General features: G+C 42.9%; 1 protein-coding gene across 4 annotated transcripts in view; it reads right to left on the bottom strand.

Moving 5' to 3' along the window:
* The window catches only part of LHPP (phospholysine phosphohistidine inorganic pyrophosphate phosphatase), a 93,553-nt gene that overhangs the window by 64,853 nt on the left and 2,960 nt on the right, over positions 1 to 25,740 (bottom strand). For all 4 annotated transcript variants that reach the window (XR_012043999.1, XR_012043998.1, XM_072871509.1 and 1 more), the window contains exons 2-5: positions 13,975 to 14,162; positions 13,073 to 13,226; positions 9,370 to 9,433; positions 8,104 to 8,196 (exon numbers count right to left, since the gene is read on the bottom strand). Coding sequence is in view for 2 of the 4 variants with exons in the window: in XM_072871509.1 (XP_072727610.1) it covers positions 8,104 to 8,196; positions 9,370 to 9,433; positions 13,073 to 13,226; positions 13,975 to 14,162 (499 nt within the window). In the remaining 2 variants the exon portion in view is untranslated. The remainder of the gene's footprint in view (positions 1 to 8,103; positions 8,197 to 9,369; positions 9,434 to 13,072; positions 13,227 to 13,974; positions 14,163 to 25,740) is intronic.

The raw sequence follows: 25,740 nt of genomic DNA, 5'->3' as shown, positions 1-25,740 counted from the left end.
CTTAAGCTCGCGATCACCGCGATGTGTCACTTCGCAGAGCTTGATCCCAACCCATGCTCAGGTTGATAGAGAAATTCAGAAAATCACTGTAAAATCTCATGCATTTACTTTTGCACAATGTGACACGATACGTACAGGCCTAGCATGGTTTGTATTACAGTCAGTCAGCTTAAGTCTATGCAAATACTAATAAACTCAATTGAATAGATTACCAAAAAAATGTAACTGAGAAAAGACCTTCTGGCTGTGCTAAGATTTGTCTGAGTGTCTGATGAAAACATGTAGCATGCATGTTCACTTCAGAGTTCCTATCTTTGTTAAAGATCTTTGTTAAATTGAAGCTTATCAACCAAGGGGTCTTTCTCATTAACAACTGCATCTTCAAAATTTTAAGTGCTTATTATCATCCTGCATTAAAAATTATTACATTTATTTTATTCTTTAAATTTAAAAATGCTTGGGGGGGCTCATTTTATAGTTTCAACAAAAACCACCATATACACAAACCAGTAATCTTCAATTAATAAGCAAAAAATCAGCTTTTAACCTTCCAAAGGAATTCTGGATTACTCTGAAGAGAACGGAGGCAGCACCTAAAACCAGGGAAACACACCAGCTTTGAAAATATGTAACCTAGTTGATCTATCCGACTTTAAAGTGTGCTTTTGCACCTTCCGTATCAAAGTTGAATTTTATCTAAAATACATTAATCAGTTGGATCTTTAGCCACTTGATCTTCATCTTGTTGACTTAGCCTCCTGCTTCATAAACCTAACTGCCAGGCTTCCACAACGATGGCACCTTGCAACTCTAGAAATTCCTGCCTGAATTCCCTTTCCTTCCAAGTACTTTTGATTATTTTCACACCTGCACATCAGATACACGGAGTCACTATGCAAAGTGTTTCATTTCTTACTAAAGAAATTGCCCTTATAAAATGTAAGTGCTTGAGCTTTTTCTAGGGTCTGTCATGACGGGTCCTTGTCCCACGTACGGGGCTTGGGAGGTTAAAAGGCACATTTACAAAGGGGACCAGGGTTGCCTTAGATGGCGGCTGGGTTACTGAGAGCAGCACCAAGGGGGACTCCGCTGGGCACGCACAGAGAGCCAACCCAGCATTTTTCCATCTGCAGAGAACTGATAAATAGGCCCTTGTCAGAGAGGTCATGGCAACGAGGCGCACGCGGCAGAAGCAGGGATCGGCTTCTCCAGAAGAAGCAATCTAAAGGGAATGCTGAGTCTTTTCCTACAGCTGGCTGCAGCTTTAAGGACAAAACCATATAGAAAGTCTTTGTTGCAGACATTCCAGTTACCGGTTCTGCCTAATATAAAATCCTCTTCTTCCTTTGCCTCTTTTTTACATAGCATGCAACCATACGAGAGCCAGCTCATCCTCTGTGTCAACCCACACTTCGGTTCCCACTCTGTGAGCAGCCTGCTGGGCACGACTAAATCATACATATTGAAGAAGTCTAAAAATACTAAAGCTCCAGAGCTATTTTTATTAATCATCTAATTACAACAGAATCTTCTCCCACTTATTACATAGCATGTAAGGGAAATCTCAGGATATACCTAAAGCCCCAGCTGAAGAGAAGATTTTCTGAGAGCAATCTGAGAGCATTTTCTGAGCTACGAACATGTATATCTGGAACAGCTTCAGCTGATAAAAACTAAATCCTCTTTTAGGTAACGCATCAGGTGCAGCGTGCAAGATTATATACAGTAGTTACCAGCCCAGTCTATCTTCCATGTTGTTTTAAAATACTGTTCACATGAGGGATGATCATCATCCCTCAGGTGATGGGACGTAATAGGATGTCCCCTCCAGTCAAGGCTCATTTGTCTGGTTCCACATTGAAGTAGTTTATTTTGAAACAGTTTATATATGCTTTGTTCTGCCTAGAAGAGTCACTGCTGTGGCCAGGCTTTGTGAGCTCCTTTAAGGAGCAGAGAGACAGAAGGACTTGGGGCAAAGGGGTCAGAGCTGGGGAAAACATGCCCATAGGGAAGGAGCAGCAGCAGGCTTTGGGACAGGTAGCTCTGCTTTTCCAGCTCTCTGCTCACAAACCACTTCAGAGCCACTTCTTTTTCATCCTTTTATTACTGGACTATTTTCCTCTTCCACTCTGCTCACGGAAACGCATGTGGTCCTAATAAGATGCTTTCCCCTGTAGGTAGTTCACCTTTCCTTATCACTCCTCCAGACTAGAAATCCAGCATGAAATGGGGAGAACATGATGGGTTAATTTTAAGTAACAAGTAAATAAAGCATGTATGCACAGATGAGGAAAATGGAATCATCCCACTGTTACACACAGAGCTGCAAAGAAGCTGGCAACACCGCTCCCAGCCAACCACCATTACCAATTTCCCCCCAAGCTGCTCTGACATATTTAATCATTCTCAACCACTGGCTTTAATAGTTTATAATCCCCTCTTCTTATAAAATGCCTTCCAACACCTCCGCGGGGGGGACAGGGAACGGCAGCGGGGGGACCCCGGAGAGTCTGCAGGGGGGACCCCAGGAGCAGACCTGCCCTCCGCCACCCACACGCCCTTGCTCAGCCTGAACCCAGAAGTTCAGGATGAGATTTCTGAAGTAAAGACAATTTCAGGCATGGGTTCTCGAAACCCCAAAAATTAATTTCCTCTGAAAATGGGAAAGGGCAGAGTGGGGCAGCCCACCAAGCACTCGCTTGCTTGCCAGGGCTGTATTTTACCCCGTCCAAGCAAGTTTTCCTGCAAGACGCCCGGCAGCTCTGCAAGTGCAGCTGCAGATGAGCAGCGATGCCTGTCCAGGCCAGCTTGTGGCATACGCATACAAAAATGTACTCCAGCCCCTGGGGATTTCACAGATTTACTATCAGTGAAGGGCAATAATCACTAAAGGAGGAGCAATTATTCCCAAATCATTTAGGATTTAAAAAATCATTGGCAAGAAGATAGAGGTCAAAAGGTGCACTGTCAAGGGAAATAAAAAAACTCTACCTGTCAAACCTGGGTTTAACTTCCTCTCTGACTGCAATATGGTAAGAAGAGAGAGAAAGATATAAAACTGAAAGGTCACATACCCACTGAAAGCAAGAATTAGAAGATCCCTGTTCGTGTTCACATTTTACACAGGGATCACACCATTAATCCGTTCAATTATTCGGCGGAAGTTACTTTTTTTAGATCGGTTAAAAATTTACTAAAAAAAAGGGCAAAATGCAGTGAGACAGTCTCTCTGGTTTTAAGACAAAATCATCCAAGAATTAAGATGGGTGTAATTCATATTTCCCTGAACCGTATAGCAGGTTCGTGTGGTTGTACACGTGCAGTAAATAAAAACACAGTGTGCCAAAGCTGAGTGAAGCCACTGCTCTTGAAGAGTCCCATCAAACTCAACCCAGATTGCCAGCGATAACGGAGGAGATGAACAGGACCCCCAAGAATTTGGGGGTGGAAAGGCATAACATAATCCCCACTGGACAAACGTCTGTGGCACAGAGATCACCATCACGGTCAGCAATCTTACTGGTGGTGTCTGGGCCAGGGACCCAGAGCTGAATCGAGGTGGCAACTGACTCCTCTTACCCACAGAAGTAGCCAAAACTAATAAGCCTTCAGAGATGCTGGTGGGGTGGTGAATGGGAACCTTAGGTATTTTTTGTCTGCAAACAGAGTTTTAGTATTCACTAAAATCACAGAAAAATGTTTAATCAGAAAAGGAACTATGGAGTAAGAAAATGAACGAGGCAGAAAGACAACGATTTCTGTACCAGCCAGTCACGCTTGTGTTGCAATGCAGTGTTTGCTAGGACAAGCTCACGTACGGTACTTTGGAGGCTGAAGCCTATGGAGGATGCAAATGAAGAGATGCACAGAAGGAAGTGTGCAAACTCCAACAGAATATTTAACCCAGTGAACGTTTCTAGAGTCAGACATATTTATGCCTAAGCAGATTTTTGCTATAGGTTTAACAACCTTAATCAAGCTAAATGTGCCAGGGACATAAGGAAATAAAGCTTATACACAAAATCTTGATTAATGTATTAAAGTCCTTTACACAAGAAATACAATGCATTTACTTTTCTCCCTATTCTCCTTGGCCCAACCAGTAATCTCCTAGGCTTCAGGATCCCATATTACTGTTAATTATGTTTCTCTCTTGGAACTACTAGCTGTGCAAACATCAAACACGCAAAGGGCATCACGTGGCCGCTGACCTGGGAGAATCTGTACAACAAGCCAGGTGAAACAAAGAAATACATTAAACTTCCAGGGCAGATTTCCAACTGCTGCAGGGCCAGCCAGGTTTCAATAAGCTTTCAGCAGGACTTGAAGCTTGAAACTTCACTCGGCCACTTCACTCTTCTTTCTGAGATGGAAAATCTTTCCCCATTGTGGCCAGTGAGCAAGGAGGGGATGCCAGCACGGCGGCAGGTCCTCCGTGCCACTCTCGGGGTGACCTCCCTCTGCTCTCACGCGCCACTAACTCCCACCTGAGACTTGCAGGTGGCAGAAATGGGAATTGGTTAACTACCAGTAGTTTATGCACTCCAGTATGACCTGCCATAACTCCCATTAAAGCAGGACAATTTGCTACAGAGAGAACTTTTTATGATTATATAAAACTACCGGAACCTTAACATTATTTAGGTTTTATTGTAAAGCTGTAAAAATCATCCACTGTTACAGCTGCCTTAAAACATATGAATTAGGCATTTCAGTAACCTTTAAGATGTGTTATTCTTTGTCATACTATTGAATCATAAGATAGGTCTGGTTACCTCTAAGAGGTTTAAATTTCCAATCTATTAAAGTAATACCGGCAATCTGTTATTTCTAGGCCATTGAGGAAAGGTTAAAATGAAAATTGGACTTTGGGGAGTTCCTCCTATTCTAAGTGCAGGTTGAAAATATCTCAGCAGCAGAAGGCAAAGTCAGGGTCTCGGTAAGAAGCAGTTATCAAGGGAAACGACTGGTGATAACTTTATTGATTAAAGCAGCTTGAGAAATTTAAGATTTGCCACTGTCTAGAATTACTGTGGTGAGACAGCTTTATTAAAAAGGTATTTTTCATTAAAAGTCAGGTGAAAGAAAATTGTAATATGTTTTCAAAAGCACAGCTCATCTAAAATGGTTTAATGATGGTATGGATTAAATGCATTCCACAGGTGGAATAAATTATTGGCAAACATTTTATAAAAGTAAGGGCAACTAAAACCAGTCCTTGTCACGTCATTACAAATGCAGAGAAGTATAGCTCATTCAGGAGACAGACTAAAACGTAATACAGTGCATTACTAAGGAACTCATTGAACTGCATACACTGAGTTTTTATTATTATGTATGATGAACTAAACCAACCTACAAACCCGTCTCAAAAGAACATTAAAGTTGCAAGGTCAAGCACTCAAAAGCTAGGACGATATGTCAGAATTAAGGTAGTTTGCTGTGCTGTAGTTTGTTCCTTCTACGCATGTGCATCATGATTCAGGTTTTAACTCCAGCAGCATGGACTATTTTTTCCATAGTCGAAAGCACGGAGTGACTGCTGCCGTTATGCAGTGGTGTCTACTGCGCTCCTCCTTGGTTAGGCACATACTCCCTCCATTTCAAATCTCTTTGAATACAGAAAATCACACCTACTGACTAGACATATGACTAACACAAATTGATGGCATTTAACACTAGAAACTATATGGAAAAAAATCTGTGTCAAAATATAAAGTTAGTCACCAGTAGCACTATGAATATCTGGCAAATAGCAGAGAGTGAATAAATAGTCTCTTCTGGGGACTTTTACTGCTTTTCTGTACCCAAAACAAGTCCTCCTGAAGTCGATAGGAACCACTCGCCAGGGTTCACCCTATGGGACCATTTTTGCCAGCCTGGTGATGCATTATATCAAATTTTGTTCCCTGGAGCAAATTTTTTGAGACAGGAGTTCTGGTGTCCTGTTGTACCCCTGTAATGATACCCACCCTTGGTGCTAGGGGCTGACACGGTCTCAGCATACCACAAGCTGGGCAAAACAGTGCCTGAGGACAACTGCACCATCCTGCCTATGGAAAAGGGCAAGCAATGCCACTACACAGGGCCACAAGGATAAAAAACCCAAAAACCCCCTTTTCCCTCCTACTCCTGCGCACCAATCGTTTCTGATATAAGCAGAAAGGAAACACAAACCTTCATGCATCTGATTTAGACAAACAGTATCCAAGGGCTGAACTCTGTGGGTTTTTTTTTCTTTGTTCTTTTTTCCAGCTACTTTTTCTTCAAATGCTGTTCTGTGTCTCAAATGGATTTTTGGGTTTGTTGGTTGGATGAATGGATTGAATAATTGCCGTGGCTGTACCTGGGATATTATGTTCAGGCTGAGCTATCTTGTTACTGGGAAGATACCGACAAACTGAAGGGAGTACAGAAAAGAGCACTGCAGTGGGTTAGGGTGCAGAGGGACCGAAACACAAGGGAAGCTCCTGGGAGCTAAACACACAGTTTTAGTAAGAGACAATTACTGTAATGATAACAAATGTGGAGGTAATTGGAGGGAGAAAATATCCAAGAAGGCAAGCAGTTATTTTGGTTGTTACCTGGAGTAAAACTAGAAATAAAGAGATGCAGTTTAAAAGGGAAGCATCCTGATGAATCTCAGAAAAAGCTGCCTGCCCGTAAGACCTACTTGGCTGTGAACACTGTCCCTAGGGTGCTTACAGAAGCCCAGTTGTTTGGCTCACTGAAAACTGCTCTGGACAAAACATTAATAAACGTGAAGCAGGGAACACTCCTGCACAGGGAAGGAGATGGATTCGATGGCCTACTAGGTCTTTTCCATCTCCCCACTCTATAATAAAGTAAAACTCAAGCACATACTGAATTACAGGGCCATAATTTCATCTCCAGGCTCTGGGGACCTACAAGCCACCCAAACTTCACTCCTGTTGTTTATAATGTCACCAAAACCCCCTGATGGAATTATTACGTTGTAATTCATTGCTGTCTGTGAGTCATCTCATACTCATCCTTATGTCCTGTGTGACATAACAACAAATCAATAAAAAGGATCTGGGCACAACTACAGAGAGGGGAAAAAATGGGCTGTACTAAGTAAGCAGGGAGCATCACACATTCAGAGTGTTTCTAGAAAGCGTGATGAATCCAGTAACATGGGAGGAGTTTTTGGGTCAGTCAGTGCTTCCCATTCACCTAAATTAGAAAATATTTTACTTCTGCCTTTCCCTTTTACTAAAAAAAGGTAGTCAGTGTGACACCAAAGGAAATAAATAACATTTTGGCTGCAATTCCACTATGCTGCAGCCTCCAGTCACCAAGCAAACTGCCAGGCATTGGGGTACCTCTCATCTTGTGAGGCACAACACTTTCCATAATTCCTTGGGAAAACTAAGTTTTATTCTTTTGTATTGTTTTCTTTAGCCTCCAAATAAAGGAATTTCACAACAGAAGTGCATGTTCTTTTGAACTATATGGTTTGGGAGGAAGGTGAATAAGAAAGCACAACACAACAGTACAAGTAGAAGGAGAAACCGCAGTAGAGGATGGAGGGATGGATGGAAGACTCTAAATTGGGTAGAGGTATGGATGGCACAAGTCAGAGCAAAGACAGACAGACAGGAATGAAAAGGGAAATAGCAGGCAGTCAAAAAGAACCCTCAAAAAAGCAGAGAAAATAATGTCATGCCTTTCAGGAGGGTAACAAGTACGCCCAGGGCAGAAGAAATTCAACAGGTCCCCACTTGCTAGCATTTACCCTCTTGGCTGTCAGTCCTCTTTTGTCTATTTCACGGTATTTGACAGAATGGGCAAACACGGGGGGTTTTCCCTCTGAAAGATTTTTTTCAACAATTTTTCTTTTCCTTTTTTTTTTTTTTTTTAATAATTCATAGGAAGAATCCTGAGCATAAATATTTCTCTGCACACTGGGTCTGGAAAAAAATATTTGTATATCCACCCAGAGGTTATCATGTCGTCCTGGCCACATTCCTTTCAACCTCTTCTGTGACTTTCCATGAAAGACAGCAAACCAAAATAAAAACTGCATCAGTGGGCATAACTACATGGCACAGCCAGTAGTCACAGCATCAGAAACCTTACCTGTTGTGGTGGAACTCCCATTTCTGCTAAGGCTGACTCAAAAAACATTTTTGCTGGTTTTCCCACTACCTCAGCTTGAACATCACAAGCATACTGGAAAAAAAAGAAGAGAGACACACAAAAAATGCTGATCAGAAAAGGATTTGTTCAACTCCATAACTCCAGTCAATTGTATAAAAAATATGTGATTATTGATTTTTGCCCTTAAACACCACAATGGATTAGTGGGTGAAGGTGAATATGGGAGAATTTGGATAACAGAAGTGTTTAATGTTCTGTGGCAGGAGAGAAAGTCCTCCTGAAAGTTACAAACCTTTTACATTCCTCATCATGAGAGCAGTCTTCAGACTCAGTTCCAGTATTGCTCATTTTTGTAAGAGCATCACTCTTAAAGAAATAGCAAATATCCTTCATACGGAATGATCAAAAGTACTGGAGGGCCTTAAAAGATGTAGAGGGTTTCTTCAACCACCTGGCATACTTTTAATGATTCAAGTGACCACCCAGATTTGAAAACTTTTATTTTCCTGCAACTAAATATCAGTATGATGCTGAAAAAAAGGTGTTTCTAGCTTGTTCTAGACAACTAGAAGCCTGAACTTATCTGGGGGGCAAAATGTCTCCCCAAAACTCACATAGATACAAATGAATGTGCTGCAAGCATACATTATATCCACTATCTTCTGTGCTTGTATACTACCCTACTTTGCTTTATTCTCTGTATTCACTATGGGGTTTTTTTTTGGTCTCTCTGCAAACCTATAAAAGGGAGACTAATGATTCTCCCCTTCTCTCACCCTTAGGTTGGCTTATCTATTGGGTTCCAGTTCTGCACAGACTTAATCAGGCTTAAAAATAGGATTGCACTTAAGTATCCTGCTGAATAAGGGCCTTTTGCTGTAAACTGTTAAGGGCAAGGGCTGTGTTAACAACACTACACCAAACATAAAACGGACCTTCAGTTTTTCTTAGGTATCTTGCAGACGATATTCCATGTTTTCTTTTCTGACTCCTTCTTTCAAGGGCTTCACTTCCAATAAAGGTACCACAATGGTAGAAGTTCACATTTTAAATAAAAATTTAAAAAATGAACAAAGCCAGAAAACAAATGAATCCACCCATCTTTAGAGTGCAGCAAATGAGTTTCAGTCTGTGGAAACTTCCTCCACCAAGGTGAGTAATTACAGAGGATGACCCATATTTATACCAGTTACTCTTTTAACAAGGTGCACAGAGCGAGTAAGCATAATGCAAGCTATAAAATACCTCTAATGCCTTCATATATGCTCCAACATCAAGTTTCAGACCATCGGTTTCTTTATAGTAGCGTCTGGAAATGAAAGTGATAAAGTTCCAATGAAATGAAAATGTTGGCAGTTAAATACAAAGAAACCACATTTTTTTATTTCTGTGCCTGTATAGACGTCCATATGGCTGCAACAAAAAGTCAAGTCATCAGAAACTCTGGAGCCTTAATTTAACGCCAGGAATTAAGTAAAGGACAGGCTCAGTACTGTGCAACGCTTGGGGAAAAGATCTCAGACCAGATGCCCATCTGGCATCTGGGACACAGCTCCACTGGTTCAAAGGAATTTCAACTAGCTCATATCAAGGATGAACCTGGCCTGTATTTTATTGCACAGAGTACTAGCTGCTCACAAACGACAGCAGTTACATTGCTCTTCCTTTAATCAGCGATGGAGACCCCTTGGCAGATACAAGACGAGGGCTGGCACCAACCAGCAGCTGTAACACCTTCTTCAGTATATCTGGAAGGGGACCCCAAACAGTTGATCATCATTGCTTGTCACCAGCCTCCCGCATGAGGAAAGCCAGGGCGCTGTTTATCAGGACTAAGAAAGCCCTCCAAGGTAAATTTTGCTCCTTCTAAAAATGTTCCTATTGCCATGAAGCTCATAAAATTAGTTAGTCTCTTTACAGTGTTTTTTTGGAATAGCAATTCACATTAACGCAGGTCTTCCAAGCTCTCCTGATCAGAGCAAAGACAGGTTTCTATATGACAGGAAAAAAAGGTAGGATGAGCAGTCAGTTAAGATTTTATGCCTTATCCTTCTGCCATTTTCGATTATTCAGCACAGCCTCCCTTTAAAATGACCACTTGACCTTTGCTGGAACAGCCATTAACCTTCTATAGTCTAGCGTAAACAGCTTAATTTTCTGACAGTGGCATGACAGAAGAAATTACAAAGCCAATTCCCACTCTCAGCCCAAAACAGATGCTAAATGTAAATCACTCCATTTTCAGGAGGAGGGCATTCTGCTTCAGTGACTCTGACACTTGTTTTCTATGGAATGAACTAAAACTTCAACCAAAATCAACCTACTTGCCCAAGGTAGGTACCTTGTTAAGGTCCACCCAATTACACTGATCCTGCACGTTAAAAACAAAGCTGGCTTGTGGCTTGTTTTTGTATATGGCCCTTTGCATCAACAAGGCTTCTCTAGTTAGGTGAACAATTCATCCAATTTATAATCTCCTTTCTTCGAGTCAGAGAACTTACCTACCAGGGTAACTCATTCAGAACTCACGTTCACAATGCCTAAATGATCAATCATTAAAAAAAATATGCTCATGGTGAAAACTGAGCTCAAAATATCCAAAAATCTATATTTTTAATTGAAAAATAACATTTCAAAAAAATAACAGTGGGTCTGTTTTAGAGCTGTCTACATTAATGAATGACCAAATAAATACTTTTATATGCGCAGGGTACAAAGGCATTTTTGCATTGATCACATTGCAAATCTTAAAGAAAGGTTGATTCTATATTTAATTTTGAAAGATGGTATTACATAACACAAAACTTGGATATTTTACGTACATTAGCCATTCTGCTATTGGCTCAACATTTCCTCCTTACCTTTCTGAGAAACAGTAAGGATTTTTCACCCGTGTTGTAGGATCAGAGCATGAGTGCCAGGTAAGGCAAAACAACGGATTTAACTGCTCCTTCCCACTGATAAGTTCTACCCAGCTGGATCAATAACCCACAAACTAAGAAGGGTTCTCATGCGCATTACAGCCTATTGAACCACTGAAAAAAGTTGTCACTATGGTTTCCTCAAGCTAAACATGCATAGTCTTTTTTAAGCCCACACATCACACAACAGATAAGAATAACTCCTTCAAGGCCGTTGGGATTTGTCATTATTCAGTGCTAGCATTAATAACCACCTGTTTAAAATCTCAGAATACATCTAACTGAATTGTTTTTAGGAAACATTCAAATTCCCTGGCAGGATTTTTCCTGCATGTGAAAACAGGACGTTAAAGTTTACCTTTAATGTTCAGAGAATAATTAAAAATATCTTTTGATACACAAACTATTCAAACAATTCATCTGGCAGTTAGAAAGCACAGGTACTTTTGCAGGTCTTCGTCATACACACCAGCCCAACCACTTCTCAGTATAGCCTTGGACTCTCCCTTTAGGTCTTCTTGGCCGCCACACTTTGCTCACAGCCAGAGGAACATCAACCCCCATCCCCAACATAGTTTGAGTGGAGTTTGTACATTACAGCTACTTTCATAAAATGATATGGTTTCTATATTAGCAACTAAAAACTCTCTTGGCTCCTTATTCCTTACATATAGCAATTTTCAAGCCACCAGCATGAAAGTGCTCCCTTATGTATGACATTTTCATACATGTGAATCAACCTATAGAGATGCTAAGGCCAACTTTCAGAGATGGCATCGTTAAGTACCACTCAAATAGCAAGGCGTCATTTACGTCACACAGGCCATTAGCCACGTCCAGTAGTGGCAGGATTCAAACCTGGAAGAAGAAACCTGGCTGACTCTTGGCTGAAACAGAGAATTTTTGGACCACCTGATCCTCCTCACCATTAGTAACTTCAGGATGCTGGAAGATCAAGCTGCATCACAAATCCACACCAACAGCCCTTTATCCAAGCATGGCCTGTTGGATTTTGTTTGTTTGTTTTGGGTTTCTTTCACTATTAAAAATCATTTATTTTCAGTTCAGACAGGAACACATGGCTACAGGCAGCAGTTAAACCAACAGTTCTCATCTCTGAGATCTTGCAGGAGCAAAGACAAAAAGACAAGCAGTGCCTCTTGCAATACTCATTCACCTGGGGGACGCACACATCAAAATCCAAACTCTCCATGATTTTTATGGGTTTTTTAAGAGGCTCTCAGACTTGCTCTTAAAGCAACCAAAGTCCTTTTCCTAGTGGCTTACAAAAATACAGATATTTAACCCTCCCACCGCCACTTGCAAATGTGGATTGTTTCATCAAGGTCTAGCTCACTCCTGAACGCTGACTTTGAAGGGCTGGAGGCTGGCATTTGCTGTGCTTATAAACCAGGGTGTCTCCAGGTTCTCTAAATGCCGCTACAACTCCTCCTCAGAAAAGCAGCTGCATCTCTCACCCTCTAGCACTCGATGAAACACATCCACATAACTGCTTACTCTGCACTGTCTACAGAAAAAAGACCACCGACAGCTGAAATTCAAGAGATGCCTTACCCAGTGCTGTAGCAGCACAGACACCCTACTGGTGAGTATTTTCAAAGTCAACTGGAGGATTCAGCATGGCAAGTTCAGTGACCTCCAGTGCCCTTTGCAAATCTGCATCAGCACGGGACTGAACTGGGGCTCATCAGGAGCATCCATACCATCTTCTTTGAGAGACCTATTTCAGCGTAATCACCTCAGTTTTCCCTTACCCACCTGGAAAGACTACAAGTAAGTGATTCAGGACAGGAGGCGATGTTAGGTGACTGAATTACCCATTGAGGATCCTTCATTAACAGATACCTGAGCAGATCAGCCTCCCAGTCCAGACACATAGATTAACTGCTTAAAAGCTGGTAGTGTGAATGCCCACACTGATATCTGGCCTCCATTAAGTACAAAGATACTGGGGGAAATTAAAAAATATAGAGACTAAAGGAAGAAACAAACAGTGCTTAACTCACCCTCTTCCAAGGGAGATCAAAACAGGCTTCTCCAACCCAATCAGAACTCGGAAAGCTTCATTAAGGTTTGCATAGGTGAAGTTTTCTGCTGCATCTCCGATAACGACGCAGTTTGGGTTTGCTTTATCAATCTCAGCAAATTCAGGGACAAGATCTACAGGAGGAAAAAAAAAAAAATTCCACAGATCCCTTACTATTTCAGATCCTGTTGGAACTGATGGTTTTCCCCAGATTTGCATTTCCCTTCATTCATTCCCCAACACATTAAAAAAACCAAAAATCCAAGTCTGAATCAACTGTTCTTCAGACTCCTTCTATTCCTGCCCGGATCCTGCTGTTTATCTGTCCTACAACAAAGAGGAAAATAAACCATTTCCTACCCTTGCCTTAGCTCCCACCACCCATGTCTCAGTTATATCTCAGCTCATTATATCCAGGCACCTAGACTTGAGGCAAACTCCTGGGTAGTTGAATGAAAATGTATAATAGCAAGGGCAGGATCCACCTCCTTTCTCCGTAGCCACACTCTACAGAAGAAAACACTTTAGACTTAAAACCTCTGCCACAATAACAAAGACAATGTAATGCCCTGCACAAGACCTCACCTATCTCCCAGTCTCTGTGGGTAAGCAGCAGACTCCTCTGTGCATTTGCTGACCCCCAGCACAACTCTGTGCCTTCACTGCACCACTGCCACCTCGCTCAGGCCAGAGGTTTATTCCAGAGTCTAAGGTTTATTCCAGAGTCTCATGACTAAGGAAAAAGCTTTTCCCTGTAGGAAAACAACAGCTGGGAGCTCTTCCCCCCATGAGCTATGGGAATTCACTGCTCTATTGCAAACGCCCACATCTCTCTGGGGTGTCCCCCTGCGTGTCCCAGCATCTGCTGCAGCGTTGTCCCACCATTGTGCACGAGCAAGTGTGGCCTCAGGCTGCGCTCCTTCAAAATGCGGCAGGCTGCTGGTGCTGGGGCAGTGACTTCGGCCACGGAGATGTCAAAGCCCATGCCCTGGAGCTTCTTCACAAACTTCTCCCGGGTTGCTTGGGTTTCGTTAGTGCAGAACCGCAGCTTCAGACCCGATGCCTTGATCCTGTTGAGTAAAAGTGGCAGAGGGGTTAACTGGACACAGAAGAGGAGCTAGGAGTATAAGTGTTGCTGTCCCACACCTCACTTGGATAATTACATTAAAAATGCAAAGAGGAAATGCCAGAACAGGAGCAGGATCCCTTATCATGACCAAGACATGTCTAAAATATACTGATTCTGGGCACTACGGCCGCAGTTTTCATGTGCAGGGCCCTTGCCATAGCATGTAACTGCCCTTCTGGAACAGAGAGCTAAGCTGAACATGGCGGCACAGGCGATGCCCACCTTCCCCAGGATATCACAGTCTGTCAGGCACACACTCCCTCCACACACCAAAAACCCCCAAATCCAGTTCCTTTTCTTTCAACCGGTCCACGGATGTAGACACACATGAACTGAAGGCACTGCACAGCCACGAGTACAGTACCTGGTGTGATACCACTGGCTATTAGCGTTTTAACTTGGATTTTCACCTTTCCACTTACTGATCACCTGCTGCAGGGATCTGCCGGAGGTAGCAGCAAGGCTTTGCACTTCTGCAGACTCCAGGTAATAGGCCAGCTAGTTGCAATGATGCTTATATCAAAACTGGGGTGTCTTCAGCTACATTTATCATTTAATCTCTCATAAAACACCTGTGCTGTTACTTGGTGGGTAATCCTGAAAAATATGGTACTTCAACTGATTCATTAATAACTGTTTACAGGTGAATAGCTTCTCAAGGGAAGAAAGCATGGCCCCAAGTGCTCAGAGCCAAGGACGTGGTTCCTGTGGAGCGGTACACTGCAATCTCGTACAGGTCCTCTGCCTCTGAGGGACTTTGTTTCCCGACCCAAGCTGCGGTGACCTACTGGGGACGTCACGAGAAGGCCTCTTCTCCAAGGATGAGTTGTCAGCCTTTTGGAGAACCAACGTATTTCAAAGTGGCCATGGATAATCAGAAGCATTGAAAACGTATCCCAATTTTTTTTCAAATATTTCCCAAAGGGACTGTCAGTCAGCTCCTCAGATGTATTAAAATGCCAAACTTCTGTCAGTTTTAGTGTGAATTTGTACCTCATTATCTTTGAGGACCTGGGCTAACATGGGTTTAGATACCTAGGTAAGTTAGGGGCTAGCTTTATAAATCCTTATTAAAATATTATTACTTTTCTTTGTGTTAGGATGAAAAAGGACTGTTTTAGTAGGAAAGCCCCTGCATTGATTCTCAAGACAACAAAACATGGTGGGTTCCTTTTCTAGGGAAGATGATCCCAATCGGTTGGTGTAAACATCGAAACCACCTCAAGGTAACATATCCGATGACGAACTTTCCATCAAAGGATTCTGAGAAATCCAAATCTGACCCAGAGAGCCCCTTCCACTCATTAAAACTGCACGCCAGCGTCTTCTTCAATAATGCAGGTGATTCATTTCTTTCTTATTATTTGTCTTTCCTAATCATAGGTATGTGAATTATCAATTACACTTAGTGGTTAATTGCCCTTCATAAAGATAGCTTTTCTATTTTAAATTAGGCAGTTAATATATTGTAACTAATAGCATCCACTTGTACATTATAAATATATCTTCATTGATTGGAGCAGTGAATGTGAGAGTCACTCACAAGTTAATGAAGCAATTGAGTGAAGAAGTGCAGGGTGTACCCAGGGAATAATTATTGTTAATGAATTATGATGTGACCTTCTCAGAACAATGAACAATTGGTGTGACAGTGGGATGACAGTATTCCACATCTGTTATTCGAAACACGGTTTCAGCTGTAGTTAAAAAGCAAAGCAGTGTCATTTGGATACATAACAAACTTTAATAGACGGTGCCGTGGTTAAAAAAATCTTATTCTAAATGCAAAGCCTATCTGCACACTCTTAGGAAAAAAATTCTGTGATTCACAACTGCCTGGAAGCAGACATTTGTTGAATAAGAATTTATTCTTTCTCTTCCTAAAGGTCAACGCAATGAATCCAGGAACAACACTAACCGCCTACTTGCGCAGACAAACAAATGTGCCCTCACAGGCCAGCTTGGTGAAAATGGAGATTCAGTTTTCCTATACTACAAATTTAACTTCTTTTTCAGAATTTTAGACGAAAAACAGAGTTACACTTCTGAAAGGCATGACCAAAGTGGAAGCAGTCTGGACACATCCTGGACTGCTTCACGCCTTCGTGGCCACCAGCAATTACCACCTCAACAAGCAAGCTCAGTAAATGCTTCATATGAGGTGAGGTCTACAAAGGGTTAGGCCAAGCTGGTCAGAAAATGGGAGTCCTCTGGTGAAACGTGAAAAGGACTCTCAAAAATATCCCGGAACACTGAACAAAAGACAAATCATCAAGAACTCCAGGGAAGACTTATTTCTACAGAAATACCTTTTCAATGAAAAGCCACCTTTTACTTCAAAGTTAGCATCTCTAAAAAGACCCTTTGCTAGCTCTCTGCCAAATCCTTGTACAATACAGTCACACTCACTGGTACGTGCATGATTATACACACACCGGGACGAATCCATCCCTCGATGCCCAGCACGGGGACCGCGAGCGGAGCCTGCAGGCCAGCACGCATCGGCAAACAACTATTAACTCAGAGCTTAAATAATCAGCGGGAGCTTTTAACAACGGCTCTCCACGGGGGGGGGGAATCCTGGCTCCACTCGTGTTTACAGCAAAACTCTCCTTCAGTTTTCATGGTCAGGTTTGGCACAGAAAGAGGCAGCTTGAAGGCCTCTGTCTCTGTCTGACAGAGGCAAGACGCTTTGCACAGCGAGTCAATACTGCACTGGGGGCACTGCTGCTAAGCTGGCCAGCTTAATGGGAAACCTGGAGCTACTGAGCTGACCCAGCCACCAGTGTTCACATTTTAAGAAGCACGTGCAGAGCAAGTTACTGCAATTTCTAGTGCCAGCAAGTGTGGGGATGTTAGGAGAAGAATAAAGAACAAAATTTGTAATGTCATGCCTTGTAAGATAAAGAGCAAGGGATTAGATACCTGCAAGTACAGAAGAATGAGGCAACAGCAGATGAACGACACAACACACATTTTATCAAGATCTCCAGCGTATTACAGATTTATCAGCATCTATATTACAGAAGCGCAGGCACACCCAGGAAACCCAGTCAATCAGGGCTTCAGCTGACTTCCATACATCGCAGCCCTGATAAAGATCCCAGTCAGATTCCAGAAGCACCAGAAATCAATCCCGATTAGAGCGCAAGCCAAGCACACGGACAGGCAGCACGGCGCTCCACGCTGCGGGGACTCTGCATGGTCCAGGTAGCTGCGGATGTCCCAAGGCCACCTCTCGCTCCCTGTTCAGGGCCATCAGCAGGCTCACAGTCAGACAAACCCGCTCCGTTTCCAACACAGCTGCTCACGGGCAGGAATGGGGGAACTTGAACTTCATCTGCGTGCGGGGAGCTACGCGCACGCAGATGAAGGGAGAGCAGATGAAGGGAGAGCAGCTTCTGACCTTTTGGGGTGTCACAAGTGGCAAACTCAGCTAAAAGCATCTCTGCAGCGAAAGAAACTTCTTGGAGCCCCTCTCAGAGGGGACGGCAGAGCATGCAGGGCAGCAGGGAGCAGACGAAAAGTCCAGCTGCACCCCTCCAGCTGCACGCCGCACGGGCTCTCCTGCCAGCGCCGGCTGTGCTGGCAGAGCAGGCACCGGCTGCCCAGGGAGCTGCCACGGCACACAGGCACCGAAGCAAAGGAACAAGTCACGGAAGAAACTTCCAAGCCCAAAATTATAAGCGGACAGATGAGCACTGAAGTAATACACCAACAGGTGGGTAAGGAGACTTTTTCTAAGCCTTACCAGAGGAGGCATTTAAACCCAGGCCAGACCGAAACAACTGCTCAGTCGCCCAAACAATCCCTAAATCTAGAACGGGGGCACGCACCCGGCTCCAGGCATGCCATAAGCACACGTATATCGGAGAGATGGAAATGAGGTTTTTAATTTCAGCCCCGCGCTGCCCCTCACGCTACGCCAGCTCTTTGAACTGACCTTTACCTCGTCCTGCCGGAGCAGGACACGATGCTGAGTGACAATGTCCCACAATGCAATTACCGTGCGTCAGATGAGCCGGTCCCTTACAAATCACCTCGAACTTTACACATCTGCTGGCTGTCAGCATCTGCCAGGTTCACTCACCCGAAAATAATGAAAAAACTCTCATTATTGTTCCATAACAGGTAAAGTGTTAGGACAATTATTAGACATCCTGACTGACCTTGTGCAGACTTAACCAACTGCCCTTGCCAACCTTTACGGGCAGCCTTTGGGCATATAAAACACAAAACCTGTTCTTTCAGGTGATGTAAAGGCTGCGACACCGGTAGGAAAAGAAATGGCCCCAGAATCTAGGCTGGAAGCCATCACTCCTTCTTAAATTCACATTGTCCTGCACATGGCAGAAGCAACTAAGGACACGGGATAAAGCTAAACTTCAGGCTTCCCATCTTTGACCACTCTCTTTTGCAGCGAAGGTTTTTCCTAACATGGGAGCAGAAGGAGAGTCCTGCCCACAGCCGGCAAGTCCTGTGCAGACGGGCAGGGGACAGAAAGAGAAACCCTGGAAGAGGCAACAAGCCTGAGCCTGGCGACTGTCCAACGCCAACTTCAAAGGGGTTTGGAAGAGCGCTGGTTGCGATTTCCAGAACTGGCTTTTTATCCTGCTTTTGGTTTTTCAGAGTGGGGTCTTTTTTAATTTAAAAGAAAAGAAAGTGTGCTAAGCACTTATGCTATTTGACTTTTTTGCATCAGCGGATGAACACCAGTGTGTTTCAGTGTAAATTTGTCAGCACTCTAATACCATCTCTCAAACATGGGGAAATAACAGTACCGGAGAGTTATCTACCTGCAACCAAACAATAAAGTAAAACCAGGACTTTTGCAGCAATGCCATCCTCCCACCTGGGCAGGGCTAACATTTGCTTATTGCCCTCTGCAAGGGCCAGGGTGCTGGTGCTACTGGTAAAACATCTCCTGTCAAGAGGAGATGAAACCGAGCCAAGAAGAAATTGAGCACAATGGTCAAAAGTAGAAATGACTTGCCTAGTTTCAAGGCCAATACAGAAGAAAGAGTTTGAAAAGAGCAGAAATTTATAACACTTCTTTAGCCTGCCTGGCTGATGGAGAACCACAGTGCATGGTGTGGTTGTAGCCAGCATCTAAAAAACACACTCAAAATGATGAATTAAAATGGGTTTTGCAGCAAGAGATCAGTACTAGTCCTCAACAGTCTGTGTAACGGTGGGTAAAATCTCATCCAGACCACAAAATGGTGAGTGATCAGGACAAAAGGAGGTATCAAAATCTTCTGTGCCTTCAGACTCTGCTGACCAGCAGGCAATGGAATGTTTTTCCATTGCCCACGAAAGCCTCCCTGGCTGGCCCTGCCATTGCCAGGGAATAATTCACCTAGCAAGTCACACATTGCTCTACACAGAAGGCAAAAACCCTCCTCTAGCCCCTGCGATGAACAGGTTACATCTTGAAGTGTCAGATTATATTACATTTATGAATTAATGCAAATCCTGGGCCGGATCTTGCAGGCTTTTCCCAGGAGACCCTCCTACTGCCAGAGCAGGATGCACACCTGAGAAGAGGATGCAAAAGGGTTTTCTGGCTCAGCGCTGGCTGAAAGCGATAACCCCTTCTGGGGTCCAGCTGTGGAAATGCCTGTGTGGGGGGAGTACATTCGCTCCACTTTATATACCCTCTGCTTAAAAAGTGTATTTGTGGCAATACCGTATTACACTTTCTCTGCAAATCTGCATTCATGCTATTTAGTGGCTATTTCAGCAGCATTTTTCAGCTTTAATTTCCGCTTCTGAAATATCATTATTTCAAAAGTCTGAAGGAGGCCAGCCATAAAAGCCCTTGTCTATCCTTAGTTCATTTGGCCAGTTTTTACAGCACAAGCCTCTCCTAATTCCACAGAAACACTGAACTTCCCGGTGTTTTGCTCAGCGGGTACGATAAGATCAGAGGACTGTGGATGAAACCTCACGCACACTCCTGTGATACTGCGACCTTGGCTCGCTTTCTGGTTGTTCCTTCTCTATCCCGGTGTCCAAACCTTTCCGCTCTTCTGATTTCTGCCATCCTCACAGTATGTCCGAACTGCTGAAATCTTGCTGTCGCATCTCTGATGCTACTTTTGTCCCCTGATCTCCTGGTGTTTCCATTCGCTGATGTCCTGTCATTGGTCCTGAGTATAGCCGAGCTCATTAAAACTCCCGTTCTCTGGTGGTCCACCTTTCTGCTCCATATAGCAAGGCTGGCCTGACAAATCCTTACGTACGGCACTTTTTGGCCTCACTCCCCCTTGCATTCTCGTGTCTGAAACTCATCTCTACATCTGCTGTCTCACGAGCACAATTTCCTCTCCAGACCCATATGGCTGACCTCTCTCTATATATATAGAAGTGGGTAATTTGGAGGGAATCCAAAGAAGGGATTGCAAAAGGGATTAAAAAATAGGAGGGCATTACCTTTGAACAGGAGTGCAGGCAGATTAATAGGCACGTATGAATGAGCCACAAGAAAAGAGGCCAATGTTATTTAAGGGTGGGCAAGGGTGAAAGAAGAAAGGGTACTGTTATAAAACTAAAGACTCTGGAAACCCCATTTTGAGACACTGTTTGACAGCAAAAACTGAAAAGTCACCAAATCGTAGTTCAAAGTAAACTTTAAAAACCTACCAAAGCCTTTATTTAGGTCTTTCAATCATTCAGAATTTTTCAGAGGTAGAAATAAATACTGGAAGTCGTACATCAAAACAATCACAAAGTCCGTCTTGTCCTGAATTCTCTACAAAGGCTGCCTCTCTCTGACCACCAAGTACAGCTGGATACCACAACTACTGAACAAATTACCTGATACCATAAATCGTATTCCACCTGCCTGAACAGAATGGTAGACAACAGATTTGTCTACAGATTTGTAGACCATAATATGCCACAAGAGTGAAATATAGAATTAAGTATTTAATAAAAATAATACATGCTTTTGAAGTGAATCTGCAGAAAGGAAGCACAAAGCAGAATACAAGAAAAATCTTTCTGGTCCATTACGTTCAGTAACAAGATGCATTTAATCACTGCAGTTTACCAAATTAGCTTAAAGTATTAGACCTGGCAGTCCCAGACTTTAACCGCACTGCAGGAACTGAATCAGGGCTTCTCACCTTGTCTCGTAGTGGCTGGCTGATTGTCATATTGCAGCAACACAATACAGACTACGATGCAAAGATATGGGTGTATTTTGTAACAAAAGTGAACTCTGGTAGGCTTTAAATACTTGGTAACTCTCCACTTTGGAGCTGTCAGGAAAAAAATCTGAACTTTGGGGATTCAATTAGCATGAACAGGTCTGGAATATATTTATTTGCATTAAGCAAAACATTTTTAGGGACAATATAATGAATCATACTCCAATAGCTTTCATTCTGTGCTAAAAGCAGTTGGGGTTTTTTACCTCTGAAGCTACTAATTATTCCATTAAAATGTCAGTCAAAACGAAGTTATCTTTGTCACAGTCAAATTCTTACTTTGTATACAAACAGCACCTGTTTGTAAATAATGAATTCTGTTTCTCAGAAAAAGAAAGTAAATTGCCAAAAGGTTTCATTTAGCCTATTTTATAGAGAAAGAATTCACTCCCACATGCTCTGCTTACCTACTTTAAAAAGTAGTGTACAATTTCATTGCAATAGCTCAAAGACCAAGCTGCGTTCCAACAAACTCAGTGTGATTTTAATCTGGAAGCAATCGACAACTAATTCCGGCGCATCACTTGCAAAGACAGCATGGAATCTGAATGGCAATACTGCTGCGGATATGTAAAGAATCGGGCTTGATTCTAAGATTCCAGACTGAATTCACCAAACATGAAAGATGGGGAAAAAAATTACTACCGCAGTGGTAAACTGGGACAAGTCTCAAGTTCTGAAGCACAGAACGAGGTAGAGTGCTGCTCATCCTTCAAGGATTAATCAGTATTTATACAAGGTAGTGGACGAACAAGTACCATTAGGTAGCAGGTATCACTGTAGTGTCTCCTATTATTCTTTACTGGTAAATATTTGTACAGCACATAATCGTGCCCATGGACAGTAAGTAGCTCAAGACCCTAAAGGTTAATGATGTTTAAATTCCAAAAGTGTAAGCACTTACTCATGCAATTTGTGTAGACAGCACTTGGAGTACCCACAACTTCAGGGACACAGATTTTTTTTTTTTTTTTTTTTAAATAATGAACATTGCTGATTAGGAAAGCAAATATGGGTTAGGAAGGTCCACTGGTCTCAGAAAACTGAGGCCATAGTTAATCATAGAATCATTTAGGTTGGAAAAGACCTTTAAGATCATCAAGTCCAACCGTAAACCTAACACTACCAAGCCCACCACTACACCATGTCCCTCAGCACCTCATCCAAACATCTTTTAAATACCTCCAGGGATGGGGACTCAACCCCTTCCCTGGGCAGCCTGTTCCAATGCTGGACAACCCTTTCAGTGAAGTAAAATTTCCTAATATCCAGTCTAAACCTCCCCTGGTGCAACTTGAGGCCATTTCCTCTCGTCCTATCACTTGTTATCTGGGAGAAGAGACCGACCCCATCTCTCTCCAGCCTCCTTTCAGGCAGTTGTAGAGAGCGATGAGGTCTCCCCTCAGCCTCCTTTTCTCCAGGCTGAACAACCCCAGGTCCCTCAGCCGCTCCCCATCAGCCTTGTGCTCCAGACCCTTCCCCAGCTCCGTTGCCCTTCTCTGGACACGCTCCAGCCCCTCAATGTCTCTCTTGGAGTGAGGGGCCCAACACTGAACACAGCATTCGAGGTGCGGCCTCACCAGTGCTGAGTACAGGGGGCAATCACTGCCCTAGTCCTGCTGGCCACACTATTCCTGATACAAGCCAGGATGCCATTGGCCTTCTTGGCCACCTGGGCACATTGCTGGCTCATATTCAGCCGGCTGTCGACCAACACTAATGTTACAGACCAGAGTGGAGCTGTGACAGCGCTGCACCCACTGAGGATCAATTCTGGATCTCTTTCTGGCTCTGCCATGAACAGCTACATGACAATACAGAACTACTTCACCTTTTTGTGTCTCTGCTGCTTCAGAAAGGGCAGGTGACACCTACCCTTCTTTGGGATCCATGGACAGAAAGTTCAAAGAGAGTTAAATGCAAAGACAAAGGAACAGATATTTACACAAGAGTTTGTACAGTTTATTTGAAAGTCTCTTTCTAGGAGGAACAACTCCCTTGCTATCGCATGTCCTGAAGGCATAGCAAGCCTTGAAACTTTGAACATCTGCACAGACTGTGCTAAGCCAGGCTTCGGTTATCTTCTGTGACAACAAAGATTTCCTACTCCTTGTTGCATACACACTTTCAGATGGCTCTTTGTAAACTCACAACTGTCCCACCCGAACCCCCGCACGCTGAATTGCTTTACGGTTCCAGTTCCGCTTGTTCTCCTCGCAATCTTCGCCTTGTTAGACTCTCCAGGTATTTTATTTTAACGCGACTGTCCAGCTGCTCCCCAGCCTCCCTGCTCCCCAGATTTCCGTTGCTCTTTTAAAGGACTCTGTAGAAAGTTGTGCTAACAGATGCACTATACTGGCCAAACAACAGGATGTTGTAAATGTCCAACTACTGTGTGCTTTTCATATGGATATGCTAATGGGCACACTATCAGCACACAGCTGTAAATGCAAATAACAGAGCACAGGCTGAGCATCTTTTATGGATGTTTAACCACCTTCTGTCTTGTAAGAGACCAGCTCCCTGCTATTTGTAAGATAAAAAGCGAATAGCTCACCTCATGTCAATGCTGTGTAAATCAATTAAGACAATAACAGCACAGTACAGAGGCACAGTTAAGGCTGGCTCCAGAAGAAGCCTTTAAGTCACCGGTGGGCTTTCTGATCTTGTCCATGGGCTTTCTGATCTGCTCCACAGAGTCTGCCAGTTAACTGCACACACTCGGAAGAGATGTGTTTTATTTAACTCTGTTATAGGATTTTTTTAAAACAACAACAAACGTATGCCACAGTAAACTAATCAATCAAGAAATGTTATGGGTTAAAAATTTTAAAGGGCCAAATTACCTTATCAAGCTGCTTTTGGATTTTCTAGTTATCCACCACTCCAGTAACTCCCTCTAAAGTTAACAATAAGAGTCCCTGGTGAATTTAATGACATTCCTGGCACCCTGGCTTCTGGGTTAAACCAGGGGTGCCAATGCCCTTAGGCACATGGGTGCCTGTCTGCCATAGTCCGTCCAAGTAACAGGAAGGGTCCGGATTCACCTTATCATTACTTGAGCGCAGAAGGAGGTCTGCTCCGTACAACAAATACTTCTGTGGTTCATCCTTTTGGCCTCCAAGTCACTAATTCCCTTTCAGTGCATCCTGAATCCTAAGATATTTCACAGGTAAAATTTATCAGAGATGCAGGTACATTAGCAATAAATAAAGCATTCCCCGTTGTAACACTTAGTGTTTTATCACAAGTTACACCAACTCGGATAGTGACGACTGATGCTTTCCTCAGGATGGTCTCTATGGCACAGGGAAGTGCATTACTGAATGTCATCTGGATCAGGAAGTTTCAGTGTCCATCAGCTTCTTCGGTCATTTTTCTGCTCCATCTGACTGTACTGCTAGCTAAAAACAAACAAGAGAACCATCCCCCTGCAGCCATCATAAATATAAAACGGGCCAAATTCTGCTGGCAGAAATTACATTGCTACTCTCTCAAATACTAACTCAAATAACTGCATAGCAGAATTTGGCTGAAAACAAGAAAAACAATGCAGCAAATATAGTTTTAAGGAGTCGAAATGGCTTCAGTCATATGAAACCAACTGCAAATGAAAATGTTTACTTATGATTTTTATTGGTGTGTACTATATGTTGTAACACAAAGTTAATTGCTGTAATGGTGTGCGAGATGATGTAGCAAGACAATCTGAAGAGAACAGGTCAGCTGCCATATTATGAGAGTCCATTCTGTAGTATGAATTATCAAAATGGTATTTAAGACTCCTATTGGACATATATATGCACTAAAAGATTTTTGACATCTCTTTTAGCAAAAGATCATATCAACTTGAATCAGTTATAAAGTTCCTAGCTATTTGCAATTATGACTTTTTAATTGATACAAAAATGAATTAATTAAGAGAGCTGCTTTTAGCTTTAATCCATCTGCTTGAAACCACCGAGCTGTACTATGACGCAGACACAAATATTAATGACCAACTGGCAATAGGATAATGAGTCAATAAAGATTTTAAATGGTGTGAGCTAGAACAATTACCAACCTAATAGGCAGATAAATAAGGCTACTTGACTTTACCCAAGGAAAATGATTATTCTTAACCACTTACATTGAATGACCTGAACAAAATGGTTTGGTTTTTTTTTTCCTTCCTGGCACTTCTCCATACTCACTTCTGCTGTCCCCAATTTCCACAGCTATGACCACCGCTTCTCCATTGCTTATTGATATGAAACTCCTCAGAGCCCACACATGCTAAGAACAGCCATCATGTTCCCAGCATGG

This window comes from Ciconia boyciana, chromosome 8 (assembly GCF_034638445.1).
Source record: "Ciconia boyciana chromosome 8, ASM3463844v1, whole genome shotgun sequence".
In the NCBI taxonomy this organism is placed as follows: Eukaryota; Metazoa; Chordata; class Aves; order Ciconiiformes; family Ciconiidae; genus Ciconia; species Ciconia boyciana.
Note: the sequence above shows the minus strand (reverse complement) of the source record. Positions and strands in the feature narration are given on the sequence as shown.